General features: G+C 39.3%; 1 protein-coding gene across 3 annotated transcripts in view; it reads left to right on the forward strand.

The window, feature by feature from the left end:
- The window catches only part of LOC124070155 (RAC-beta serine/threonine-protein kinase-like), a 30,646-nt gene that overhangs the window by 15,226 nt on the left and 1,108 nt on the right, over positions 1 to 14,312 (forward strand). For 2 of the 3 annotated variants that reach the window (XM_046409746.1, XM_046409747.1), the window contains exons 6-14: positions 1,584 to 1,715; positions 6,120 to 6,185; positions 6,269 to 6,337; positions 6,461 to 6,583; positions 8,130 to 8,258; positions 9,476 to 9,690; positions 9,774 to 9,861; positions 11,344 to 11,446; positions 11,602 to 13,796. In XM_046409746.1, the coding sequence (XP_046265702.1) occupies positions 1,584 to 1,715; positions 6,120 to 6,185; positions 6,269 to 6,337; positions 6,461 to 6,583; positions 8,130 to 8,258; positions 9,476 to 9,690; positions 9,774 to 9,861; positions 11,344 to 11,446; positions 11,602 to 11,681 (1,005 nt within the window). In that variant the 3' untranslated portion in view covers positions 11,682 to 13,796. Of the gene's footprint in view, positions 1 to 1,583; positions 1,716 to 6,119; positions 6,186 to 6,268; positions 6,338 to 6,460; positions 6,584 to 8,129; positions 8,259 to 9,475; positions 9,691 to 9,773; positions 9,862 to 11,343; positions 11,447 to 11,601; positions 13,797 to 14,312 lie in introns of those variants that run through there. The other variant, XM_046409749.1, reaches the window with a different exon arrangement.

The following is a 14,312-nucleotide window of genomic DNA, read 5'->3' on the forward strand; positions in this document are numbered from 1 at the left end:
AGCAGCAATATTTCAGCTGTCCCACTCAGGTTTGCTGCTGCTGCCGCCGTGTTGTTTTTTATGCAAAAAATGTGCTCATACTCAGCATTTGCCTGCATGAGGACTTCTAGTTCTACGGACGAAAAATAGTGTCCTCTTTTTGTCACTGACCATTGCCATGGTGAATCGTAGTATCGGACCTCCATTGATGATGACTTTCTATAGTCGTGGTGCACACTTATTCCAGAGTCAGTCTACTCAGTTGATTGAACTAACTCAGATCAGCTGTTCTGAAACCGGAAAGTCCATCTCAGAGTATATCAACTCAGACTTCCCGGTTTGTTGAACTTCTTAAAACGGGCCCCTGTTGTTAGAGTGGCAGGTGAGGCAAGGGTGGTCAAGAAGGCAGGGAAAACAGGTGATTCAGGGAATCCAGGGAAAAACAGAAGAACCAGAGAGATCCAGGGAGAGAGATCCAGAGAGGATACGAAGGAGGCTAAAGTGGACATGGGACAAAGAGGCTAAATGTTAAAAATCTTTGGAAGGTCAACATCAAAACTTTGGGTAGATAGAAATAAGCCTGTAGTTAATAATATCAGGCATCAGTTTTAAGAATTTGTAATTTATGTTCTTTAATCCCATAGACGATATCAGTCAAGCAGCCATGGCTTTGTCAGTGAACAGCTCAAGACAAAGCAGTCTAACCCATTCTTCATCAGTAGATGAGAGAAAATCATACAAAAAAAACAGCAGGGTGTCATAGGACTGTCACCCACTCACTACAGTGGAGTTGGTTACAATATGCTTGGTAGACACTATAGCAGCACAACAGCAATATAGCAGACGATTTTAACTTAGTTTGATCTGTCTTGACAATAAGAGATAACTAATTGTCTGTTGTATGTGGCTGTTCATATTTTCAGCTGTAGGGAGAAGAACACAGAACATGACTTGTTTCTACAAAAAAATAAATAAAACAAAATCAAATCACTGCTGAATTCTTTTTCACATCTTTTCAAGAAATTATGAAGAGTGCCTCAGTAAGAGTGTTGATAAGTATCAGCATCAAAAAGCTATATCAGTGAAGTGTATCAGTATCAATATTAATATTGGTATTGATAAAATCCAAATACTATAGAAAATATGAAATAATTTAAAAATCAAAATCTATAATATACAGTTTTATATAATATAAAAAAATCCATTTTGAGTAGGTAGATGATAAAGCAGGGTATGCTTTATGGTGTGGCTACATTGTGATTGACAGGTATTACCATGATGTGTCCTTCTTAGTCAGAGACAATCAGGACATTCTCTACAGCTCCAACCTCTTGCTGAGATATGATCACTTTTGGCTTTCAAAAACCAAGATGATGATGACAATTTCAAGGCTTCAAAACAGTCCAGTCCACATATCAATGGGTGATGTCACAGTGGGTTTACCACTTGCATATTACTTGACAAGAGAACCATTTTTTCATAAAAATTTTTAGGTTGATGTTTTTAGTTTAGATTGCCAATTTTTTATTTATTTATTATTTATTTTTTTTGTAAAATTTGCAACCCTCATGATTTCTCGCACCTTGACCCTGTCTATATTGCAGACAATGAGTGACTTTGAGTACCTGAAACTACTTGGAAAGGGCACATTTGGGAAGGTTATTCTGGTCAAAGAGAAGTCAACCGGAGTACATTATGCCATGAAAATACTGCGTAAAGAGGTCATCATAGCCAAGGTAAGGAAGAGCTGTCTGCGTGAGTACATCTGTGTGCTTTTGTGCGTGCATGTACAAAATTCATTAGAACTACCGACTCTCATCTCATACTGCTGATTTGCTGCCATGAGGCACTTTGTGCCACTTTATATCATGAAAGACACAAAGTTGCTATGGGAGCAGACCATTAGCTGATTCCCATCATCATTAACTGAAAATTAGCTAGGATTAAAGTTCTCTGTTGCTGTAATAGTTTTGCTTCATCTGAAAGAGAGGCCATGAATGCAAACAGTGTTATATCTTGTTTTTTTTGTTTTTGTAAATACTTTATTTTTATTATTATTTTTATTTTCTATTTTTTATTTTTTGTATGGTGCATGGGAGAGAGAAAAATCCAAATCAAATTCCTTGTATGGTCACACATACTTGGCAAATAAAGCTAATTCTGATTCTCATGACCAGTACATATATTTAAATGGATGCAGCCAGAGCTTAAATAAAATAACTAAAAGCCCAGGCAGCTGAGCAGCCAGCTCACTACCGTATTACTTGTGTCAGCCTCTGTCTTCAGTGCATTACTTTTGGTCTACACTGCTCTAACTGTTTCTGAGCCCTGTCCCTTTCCTATTCCTGTTAGGTGGTGACTTATGGATAAATAGTGTGGAAAATAAAAAAGAAAAAAAGTGGTAGGCTGGTGCTGAAAAGTGGAGAGAGATGCTGAAGTCTTTTGAAGCTGATCCAGCAAAATAAGATATTTGTCATAATTATACAGTGCTGTTACCAGTCAATTGTAAGTCTGATGTCACTGGTAACAGAGAGGGCAGTTCAGTGAGCCCAACAATACAAATTCAAGTATTACTCAAGGTTTTGCAGCTGAAGTAAAACCTTGACAGTACTGATAAGATAAGACAGTAGGAAGCAAGGTTTGGGTTTGGCCAGATGGCTCTGATTTCCACCAGGATACGTTTTTGCTGAAACATGTTCAGCTTTTCATAAAGCTCATGTGCTTGTCACTTAACAGGAATCACACTAGCAGGTGATAGGTAGCTGATTAGACGTACAGTGCATCCGGAAAGTATTCACACCGCTTTGCATTTTGCACATTTTATTATATTACAGTCTCATTCCAAAATGGATTAAATTCATTTTTCCCTCGCAATTCTATACAAAATACCCCATAATGACAAAGTGAAACAAGTTTACTTGAATTTTTTTGCAAATTTATTTAAAAAATACATATATATATATATATATATATATATAGCTCTAGGAAGAGTCCTGGTGGTTCCAAACTTCTTCCACTTATGGATTATGGAGGCCACTGTGCTCCTTTAATGGACCTTTAATGTGGCAGAAATCTTTCCGTACCCTTCTCCAGATCTTTACCTCGACACAATCCTGTCTCGGATGACTTGATTTGTGTTCTGACATGCACTGTCCACAGTGAGGGATTATATTGACAGGTGTGTGCCTTTCCAAATCTTGCCCAGTCAACTGAATTTACCACAGATGGACTCAACTCAGGTTGTAGAAACCTCTGAAGGATGATCATTGGAAACAGGATGCACCTGAGCTCAGTTTTGAGTGTCATGGCAAAGGGCGTGAATATTTATGTACATGGTACATTTCAATTCAAACAAACTTGTTTCACTTTGTCATTATGAGGTATTTTGAGGGAGAAATTTAATCCATTTCGGAATGAGACTGTAACATAACAAAATATGGAAAAGGCAAAGCGGTAGGAATACTTTCCGGATGCACTGTACAAACTACTTGGGTGCCACACTACCTACTGATACAGTGCATCATTATTGATCATTTTATGCTTTTATGATATATAGCTCTGCATATAGTAGGGTTGAGCCGATTTTCGTTTTTTCAATCTGCTTTTGTATGAAGTCAAACAGTGGACCATAATTTGCCTTGTTCAAGATGACGGCGTGCACGGACGAAGTGGCCCCTCTCGCTCCAACTTTTAGTGTTTTTTTCTAGTGTTTCCTCGAGTACTTCATGTTGTCGTAGTGCATCTTCTGCAGTGGTTGCAAGATACAGCTACCACTGTCTTTTGGATTTGAGGAACAACCCAAAACATCACGTTTTGGATCAGGAAGTCACAGAGAAACTTCAGGACGTAGGACTTCTGAGGCTGATACCACACCATCGGACTCGCTCGCTACACCATACCCAGAGAGGAGGTGTTGGTAGCAGAGGCATCCAGGCTAGGCTTGCAGCTAGCCCACACAGACTAGCGTTACCATCCCTCATCACAGGAAATTTATGCTTACTGGACAATAAAATAGACGTACAGCTTCTGCGATCTGTGCAGTGTGAAACGAGGGACTGCTTTGCTATAATTTTTACAGAGCCGTGGTTAAATGACAACATCCCGGACTCCGCTATTCAGCTAACAGGGCTAACATGCATGCACAGATGATGTTACGCACAGGAAAACCATCACTGTTTGTGCTAACCAGAAACCATGGCTGAATGGGGAGGTTCGCAGGCTCCTGCGGGCTCGGGATGCAGCCTTCAGGGCCGGAGACATTGCAGGCCTATTAGCAGCAAGGGCCAACCTGTCTCGTGGTATCAGAGAAGCAAAGAAACAGCACAGCAAAAAAATATCGGATCACTTCTGTGACACTGGGGACACACAGTCTCTGGCGGAGCTGAGACTTACAGACTACAAACCCGCTCTCTGGACTTGTGATAACGACATCTCACTGCTAAACAGCCCACATGACTTTTTTGGGTGTTTTGATACACACAACAGCACGACAGCACAGAAGATCGCACCTCCCCTGGCCGAGAAAGCAGTGTATCTGTCCACAGCCAGTGTGAAGAGGATCAACAAATGCAAGGCAGCTGGGCCAGATAATATACCTGGTCTTGTCCTAAATGACTGTGCTGAGGAGCTCAAGGATGTGCTCACAAACATATTCAACGTCTCCCTGAGCCGATCGACCGGCCCTGGCTGTTTCAGGCCCGCCACAATAATTCCTGTCCCAATGAAACCCCAACCATCGGGTTACAATGATAATCGGCCTGTAGCACTGACTCCAGTCATCATGAAGTGCTTTGAGCAACTGGTCATGCAGAACATCAAGGCCATCCTCCCTCCCATGACCCCTTTCAGTTCGCATACAGACCAAACAGGTCCACAGAGGACGCCATTTCTGCTGTCCTCCATCCAGCCCTCACCCACTTGGATGGACAAAACACACGGGCCAGTGCTGTTCCTGGATTTCAGTTCAGCATTTAACACAATCATTCCTCAACAACTCTTCCAGAATCTCTGTCACTTGGGACTGAAAACCTCTCTCTGTAACTGGGTGCTGGATTTCCTTACAGAGAGGCCACAAAATGTGCGGGTTGCACACCTCGAAGACCATTACACTTAACACAGGTGCGCCGCAGGGATGTGATCTGAGTCCACTGCTCTTCACAGAAGAAGAAGAATCACTTTATTGGCAGTATATATATTTTTACATACACACTGAATTGGTCTTCTGCATTTGACCCATCCTTAGTTGAACACACATGCAACACCTGGCAAATTACATGTAGTGAAACACACACAGGAGCATATTGGGAGTGCCTTGCTCAAGGGCACATCAGCTGGCTAATGGAGGAGGGGGGCATTTTTTTTCGCATTAATCACTCCACCACACCTAAATTTTTCCTGCACGTCCGGTGGGGGAATTGAACCAGTGACCCTCCGATCACAAGCCGCTTCTCCAACCTCTAGGCCACGGCTGCCCCCCAAAATAAATGTTGCTCCATTTCAGCGACTTGGACAGCTGTGAGAGCCTGAAGTAGCTCTCTGTCACAGCACGTTCGGGGAAAAAGCCACTGCTAACCCACGACTGTACACCTGCCTACAGCGCCAACCACATCATAAAGTTCGAGGACAACCCGACCGTGGTGGGCCTCATTACAAACAACGATGATCATTCACTTTACAATAGAAGACAAGGATTGTAAAATTTTGTTGACAGCATGTAATTTGCGTGTGGAGTAAGTCTCCTTTCAGAAATTATGCAGCTTTTGTATGTATTGCGTTAATCTCTCTATCCTTAATGTGCTGTTGTCTGCAATAATGCTTAATTATTAGTGACTTTCTGTGAATTCAGCATTATTTAGTATATGTATAATCAGTGGCCCATACCAAAAGAATGATGCTACATGTGACCATGACCACCACTGAATGTTGAATCTCAGATGCATTCCCACTGTAACTTAGGTGCATCCAGACCAGAGTTGCCTGCTTGTGATCAGATCACTCAGGATGCTTGTTAATACCAGGTCTGAGACTCAAAGAGACACAGAGGCCATATGAAACTGGATATTTACTGTCTTGAGACCTCCTTTACATTTTATATAAGCTGTTTTCAGTATTTCTAATTTTTTTTTTTTTTTTTTTTGCAGGATGAAGTGGCCCACACAGTTACAGAGAGCAGAGTGTTACAAAACACACGGCACCCCTTCCTCACGGTGAGAACTCTAAAAAATTATACACTTCATAGCTCTGCCAGAAGTCCACCTCTATCTGCAATGTGATCATTTTTTTCCCACAGACACTGAAATATGCCTTCCAAACCCATGACCGACTCTGTTTTGTAATGGAATACGCCAATGGCGGCGAGGTGAGACCTCACATATACTCATCACAATCACATGGAGATATGCTAATGTCACTTTGTCAAAAGCTTGCTGTGCTCTCAAATGCATCTCAAATGTTTGACTTCATCTGCTCGTGCCTCTTCCAGCTCTTCTTCCACCTGTCAAGGGAGAGGGTGTTCACAGAAGATCGAGCACGCTTCTATGGTGCCGAGATTGTATCTGCACTTGAGTACCTCCATTCATGTGACGTTGTTTATCGCGATCTGAAGGTGAATACTTGTACCATATCCATTAGTTCCAGTGTTTCCTCTGTGTTGTACGGGCCTTTCAGGCCACCAGGTCAACAGGAACCCTTGCCTGGCCAAAAAATCTATGGTACACAACATAAACTTTCCTCTTTTTTTTCTTTTGTCTTCGTTCTCTCTTCACACATTCTTTCTTAGATAGAGATAGAAGGATAGATACTGTATTATTCCCATGAGAAATTCAGTCTTCTCTTCAATGGGTTTCTGCTGTCTTCAGTGGTGCACAAGTATTTTTTTTTTTTTTTTTTTTTAAATATTCATTCCATGAAATAGTTGAACAAGTCATTCTTGTCCTTTTCTGTCACTCAAGAAATGAAATGTAATGCTAGAAACATTTTTACTTATAACTTCTTTTGATTGTGCCTATTCCTTCCATTTCTTAATGATGGATTTAACTGAACTTCAGGGGATGTTCAGTGACTTAGAAATTTTTTTTGTATCCATCCCCTGACTTTTCAACTCCTTTTCTCAGTGTTGCTTGGAGTGTTCTTTTGTCTTCATGGTGTGATTGTAGCCAGGAATGCTGATTAACCACTGACTGGACCTTTCAGACACAGGTGTCTTTATACTACAGTCACTTGAGGCACATTCACTGCACTCAGATGATCTCCATTTCATTAATTGTGAGACTACGAGTACCAATTGGCTGGACCTCTGCTGAATTAGGTCAGTCACTTTAAAGGGGGTGAAAATTTATGAACTCACTCACTTTACATTACATATTTTTAATTATTTTTACATTTTTTTGGTATTTTTTTGTCAAAACAGCCAAATTATATTGAGCATGATTCCATTTATGAAAGCAATAAACAGGGAAAACATCCAAGCAGGTGAATACTTTTTATAGGCACTGTATACTTTTGAAATATGTGTTGTTTTATTATTGACTTTTTACCAGCCAGCACAAAGAATACAGACCACAGGGGCAGGTTTTGTAGAAACACATCAAACTAAACAAGCAGATTAGAACTCAGAAAGACATCTGACCATCTAACCACCCAACCGATCAAGGCAGATGGCTGCCCACCTAGAGCCTGCTTTCTGCTTCTGCTTTCTAAGAGGCAGTTTTTCCTCACCACTGCTGCCAAATGCTCGCTCATAGGGGAATGTTGGGTTCTCTGTATTACAAAATTTAATGAAAGAATATGGTCTAGAACTGCTCTAACTGGAAAGTGTCATGAGATAACTTTTGTTGTGAATTGGTGCTATATAAATAAACTGAATTGAAATTGAGTTGAAATCTAAATTTAACCAGGCACAAAGCTGCATAGTTCTTGACTGTTAGAAAGATTTAATTTACCATAAATTTTGTGTTTGCTTTCTGAAAGAATTCAGCAGCATTTTAATGTCAAAATTCGGAATTCAAAAGTTCAAAAAAGTGTTAAGTGAGACAAAAAACAGGCTGTTTATTTTCACGTTTATTTAAAAAAATATATGAATTCCAAACCCATAATATATCTTTTTATACATGACTGATATTTGACATACATATTATTTTATTCTCTCTCAGCTGGAGAATCTGATGCTGGACAAAGATGGCCACATCAAAATTACTGATTTTGGTCTTTGTAAGGAGGGCATTACTCCTGATGCTACCATGAAAACCTTCTGTGGAACTCCTGAATATCTGGCACCAGAAGTAAGGCACTACACACACCCACACACACACAATTTACTTTCTACACATTAACCACATTTTTACACACATTATAAACAGCTGTCATTACTAAGAAATGCTACATATTCTCAGTTTTGTGTGTATGTGATTAAAAAGTGGTACATGTGAAGAGTTGCAGTACCTGCATTTATCAAGCATCTCAGAATCTCAGGAAAGGAGCTTGATAACAAAAGGCTCTGGTTCCTTGGTGCCCCTGTAGCTCAGTTGGTAGAGTGTGCAACCCATGTACTGAGGTTGTCTGTCCTCTGCAGTGGCCACAGGTTTGACTCCTGTCTCTACCTCATTTGCTGCGTGTAATCCCCTCTCTCCCTGCCCTCCTTTCCTGTCATGTCTCCAGCTATCCTATCTGATTAAAATGCAAAAGCCCCCCCCCCCCCCAAAAAAAAGGCTCTGGTTCCCATTCTACTTTTGGTGACTCTAGGAACCACAAGTAACCCTGCATCGTGGGAGCATATGGTTCTAGCTGAATGATAGGGTACTGTGAGCTCTTTAAGACATGATGGCACATGATCATTAAAGGCTTTGTATGTAAGGATAATTTTAACCTCTAATGCGAATTTTACAGGCAGCCAGTGTAGAGAAGCCAATACAGGAGAAATATGATCTGTAATATGAATTTTTGTTTTGTTTTAGGACAGTCTGATAATAGGGAGTTGCCTGGAAGTACCAAATGCATGGACTAATTTTTCTGCATCCTTTTGAGATGATATGTGCTTAATTCTTACAATGTTGCGTAGATGAAAGAAGGCATGTGTGCTATGTGTGAGTTAAAGGATCCTATATCCCATATCCATATCCTTATCGAAGATAACTCCCAGATTCCTTACAGTGGGGATGGTGGCCAAGGTAATGCATCCATCCAGAGTATTCTGAAGTTGGGTAGCTGATTGGCTTCATCTGATTTCATTGATCACTATTTGTGAAAACAGTGAAATTATATGGACTGTTTCCTAATAATATCACCAATGGGGAGCGTTTATAAGGTGAATAATATTGTTCTGAGCACAGAACCATAAGGAACTCCATAATTAGCTACACGTACGGAAGATTCATCATTAACATGAACGCACTGATTTTGATCTGATAAATAAGACTGAAACTATATATATATATATATATATATACTTGTCTTTTTTGGGTAGCAAAAGTCACTTCTAATACCTGTTTTTGTTCCTCAGGTTCTAGAAGATAATGACTATGGCCGGGCAGTGGACTGGTGGGGTCTGGGTGTAGTCATGTATGAGATGATGTGTGGCCGTCTGCCTTTCTACAACCAGGACCATGAGCGTTTGTTTGAGCTCATCCTCATGGAGGAGATCCGCTTCCCCAGGAACCTGTCACCCGAGGCAAAGTCTCTGCTGGCTGGCTTGCTCAAGAAGGACCCCAAACAGAGGTATTTGACCAGAATGATCAGGTGTCTGTATTTGTTTTGGAAATGTCTTGTTAACTCTTACATGATTTTGTTTGGGCTGACAGGTTAGGTGGTGGTCCCAATGATGCCAAAGAAGTAATGAGTCACAAATTTTTCATCACTATCAACTGGCAGGATGTGGTACAGAAGAAGGTAAGCTATCATAAAGCTAGATGAAGTGAAACTGGTTGGTGTTTTTCAGCCTTAATGTCAGCGTTTTCACACTTACACACGTAGATAAAAATAATCTAAGGGTACATAAAAACAAAACAGATTAAATTTATTTCTATAAATTAAAATAAAATAAAGCTTTCTTTTCTAATACTAATTATACAGGTGCATCTCACAAAATTAGAATATTGTGGAAAAGTTTTTTTTTATTTAATTCAAAAGTGACACTTTCATATATTCTAGATTCAGTACGTTAAATTCAGTAAGTTAAATATTTCAAGCCTTTTTTGTTTTAATTTCAGTTATTGCGGCTTATAGCTCATGAAAATCAAAGATCCACTATCTCAGAATATTAGAAAATTTCATTTTGAATGTGATCAAATCATTATACAATAATTTGACATACAGTATAAATACCGGGTATCTCAGTACATGCAACCACAGTCATGGGTGGAAGACTTTTGACTTGACAGTAGAAGATGATGATCAACACCTTCCACAAGGAAAGTAAGGGCTGGCTGTTCGCAAAGTGCTAGGGAAGGTGCACAAGCAACAGGGATGGCTGCAGCCTTGAGAAGATTGTCAACTACAGTCAGTTCAAGAACTTGGGAGAGCTTCACAAGAAGTGGACTGAAACTGAAACACCCGATAATGATGATCAGAATCAGAATTGTCTTTATTGTCATGTAAGTGATGAGGTTTCACATCCCTAGGGCTTTGTCTTAGTAATGATGATGATGATAACAATAATAATAATTTTATTTATAGAACACTTTTCAAGCAATGAACACAAAGTGCTTACACTTGCTAGAGGTAAATAATGAAACATATGTACAAGCATACTATGTGAAAAAATATCTTTTTTTGTTTAGTAGTCTAGCTGCTGAATTTTGAACAATTTGAAGCTGTTCCATACCACTATTGGCATAGCAGGGCATTATAGTAATTGCTAGCTGAGTGTCTGTTTGGAGTAATGTACTATTTACGGATGTGTTCAACTTCTGTCCTGTTAACGCTAAATTGCAGAAGGGTTTGAAACATCCAGCTTTTTGTTGTGTAGTGATCCATTAATACCCACCCACCATGAAGTCTTTTCAGGTCTGTTTGACGGATGTTTTTAAATTCTAAAGTCAGTACCGAACGAGTGGTTATCATTTCTATCAGCTGATAGTAGTGTAGCCATGTTCAGTTATGTTCATGTTGTGAAAAATAAAAGTTTTTCAAGCAAGATCTCAGTGCTAGTAAGGGATGATACTGACCTGATCTGCCCCCTAGTGGATATATTTTTAATAATAAAGGAATTCTGATTCTGATTATTTCAGGTATGTATAAAGTACACAGGCAGTATGTGAACAATTCCTCTAGTGGACCCACAGACCCTTGTCTACATGTTACTCTTTAATAAATTCAGCATGCTCCCAATCGAATGCCTACTTTACCAATGTTCTTCCCTTTCTAAATCAGCTAACTCCACTCTTCAAACCACAAGTGACGTCGGAGACAGACACCCGGTACTTTGATGAGGAGTTCACTGCGCAGACCATCACACTCACTCCTCCGGACAAGTGTAAGTATCGTCATGACTGTGGTTGAACTTTACAGTCGGGACAGCTACACTCTGTCAGAACACTGTGGCATGGCCCGATCCACAATGTCCATGGTCAAGGTCTGGTTTGTTGGCTCTAATGTGACAAGTGATTTCTGCTGTCCTTGTTCTTACAGATAACAGTCTGGACTGTGAGGACCCCAGCCAGCAAGCGCATTTTCCACAATTCTCCTACTCTGCTAGCATAAGAGATTGATAGTACCTCTCCCACGCACACACACACAAACACACACAAGGTATGAACAGTTAGACCACATCTCTTTCAGCTATAAAATGACCAGAACCTCCAGCTTAATGAGGTTTTGGTCCAATTAGGATTTAAGTGCCTCAGCTGGTCGCTTTATTATTGCATATAACCCCCTTATCCATGTTACGGGCAGTGCTGGGGCACACTGGCTGCACTGTGTCAAACTAGACTTTGGTACTGCACATATTCATCAGCACAAGTCAACAACAAAATCAGGAGTCTGTCTGTAGTGCCTTCAGATGGCATATAAACATTTACTGCTGCTCTTTCTGACTGTAAACCACTGATACATTTTAACACTCTCCTTTTTATAGTCTTTTGAGCAACCATACAGTTTCTTCATGATGTTTCCAAGTGCTCTTCTTCGGAACTAGCTGTTTCCACTGGTAACAGACAATAGGTTTGTATGTTAGAGATGAATAAGCATCGCAGTAAGTAAGGGATGTGTGTGTGTGTGTGTGTGTGTGTGGGTATTTTAGTACTATACACTTTTTGTTTGAGATTGAAAGGGGACATCAGGTCCAACAACTATATGTCATCAGTTTAGTCAAAGTGCATCTGTGATAGCTTGAGGATTTTGTGTGTGTCTTAATACAGTGCTTGCCTGATATGCTTCAGGCATAACTTAAGAATTGATAACACATGATCAAAATGTCTCTGCGAAAAGCTTTGACAAAGTAAAACATGACATGTCAGTCACACAGGCTGTAATTTTTAAACTGTATGCAATGAAAGCAAATCATTTGTGTGTTAGTTTGCACTCATCTCAGAATGATCTTTGTTAACAGATTTGTTAAGTGCAACACAGCAATTGATGGAAACTGGGATTACCTTGGTGCACAAGGTGTATATGTTATTTTTGAAAAGAATTTTTTTTTTTTTTTTATTCTAACACATTTTTGATCTTTCTTGATCAGCAAACTACACACCGGCCATGTGATTTAAGAGGCTTAATAAGCACTCGGTGACTTTTGCAGACCTAATTTTTCTCAGAAGGACATGTTCATAATGTAGCTGAAAGCTTTCTGGATTGGTGTCGATCCTTATTATTTTAACGCCTTATTGAAATGTGTCTGTTGAACCAAGTATAAAATATGTGAGATACCAAAACTTGCTGTCAGATTCATAATCCTGTTGAAGACCTCTGTGATCAGATAGTTTCTGATTTACATTCATAATTGGCCAGTTTTAGAATATTTAATGATGACAAAGTTTTTGTACATCTGCTTGTGTTTAGGCAACATTTAACATTTGAGAACTTTGTCTTTTTTGTTCTTAAATGAGAAAGGAATGTAGAATTCCTCGAAGTAAGTGTTTTAAAACTATTGTGATGGTATTCGTACTGAAACTTGGGTATTGTATTGGCAAACTGTTGAAAAATGGACAAGCAGCCCTTGCACCAAACTGAAATCATTGCACTTTCAGAGAATGTGTTCATATTTGGAGATTCTTTCTTTCTTAGCTTTCAGATTCTCTCTCTTTTTTCTTTTTTTTTATAGTTTTTTAATTCTATAGTATTTCCAGTTTACTTACAGCTATGTTATAATGTATCTTTGTAGTCTTTCTGTTTCTAACTCACCATCTTATACTTCACCTACTTTACAATTTTGAAGTTGTGACTGACAGTTGACACATTTTAATGTCCCCCTGGTCATCATATAGCTGTCATCTATTGGTAAATTTTACATCTGCAGCCGAACTATTGGTGCTTTTCAGACTTGAATGTGCCACTGAATTTAATTGAGCATGTCTTGGCTGTAGAGCTGAAAAATTCATCCAGAGAGCTGCATATATCATGAGCATGGTCCATGAGATTTTGTGTTTGAGTGCAAGGATGTGTTTTTATTATTTTCAAATTTTACCATCTATTATTAATTGCTGCATGACATTAAATGGTAAATTCAGGGGAGTACCATTAAGATTTGCAATACTGGGTGTTATACTGTATATGAAAATGCACCCAACATTGTATTGGTGCTACACTGTTGAGTCACTGGTAATGAATAAAGAGCTGGTGCTGACAGCCTGCTCAACTTCCCATTGCTCACAGAGCCTTATACCAGATATGCTGTTGTGAAATTATTTCCGTTATTGTTGTTTATGTCTGATTTTTTTTTTCTTGTTTGAATTCTCGAGCTACTTGGTTCATTTGCCCTCAAGGTTATGTCCTGAACCACCTCCACAAATGGTCTAAAATACATAACATTCATAATGGTTGAAAGAAATGTATGTGTTTTCAGTTGTTATTCTATTCAGGCAATTCATTCTATTCAATTCCATTTGTGTATGAATGTAATTCTTAAAGACAATGATCCAATACACATTTTTAACTGACTTAAGAGATCCTCTTGCTGGTGTCTTGATTCTTTTAATCGCTACACTGTAAAGTGTTGATGCTCTATTTCTCTGCTAAGTACAGTAGAGTAGTAACAATAATACAAGTACCAAGTACTTGTGTGTATAAAGCAAATCAAAGCAGTGGTAGGTAAACAACTGTTTGTTAAGCCTGAAATAAGGGAAACTGGGTTAACCATTTCAGTAAGGTAGCTCAAATGTAACACATGGGTAACTCAAGCCCTT

The sequence above is a fragment of the Scatophagus argus genome, chromosome 14 (assembly GCF_020382885.2).
Source record: "Scatophagus argus isolate fScaArg1 chromosome 14, fScaArg1.pri, whole genome shotgun sequence".
NCBI lineage: Eukaryota > Metazoa > Chordata > Actinopteri > Scatophagidae > Scatophagus > Scatophagus argus.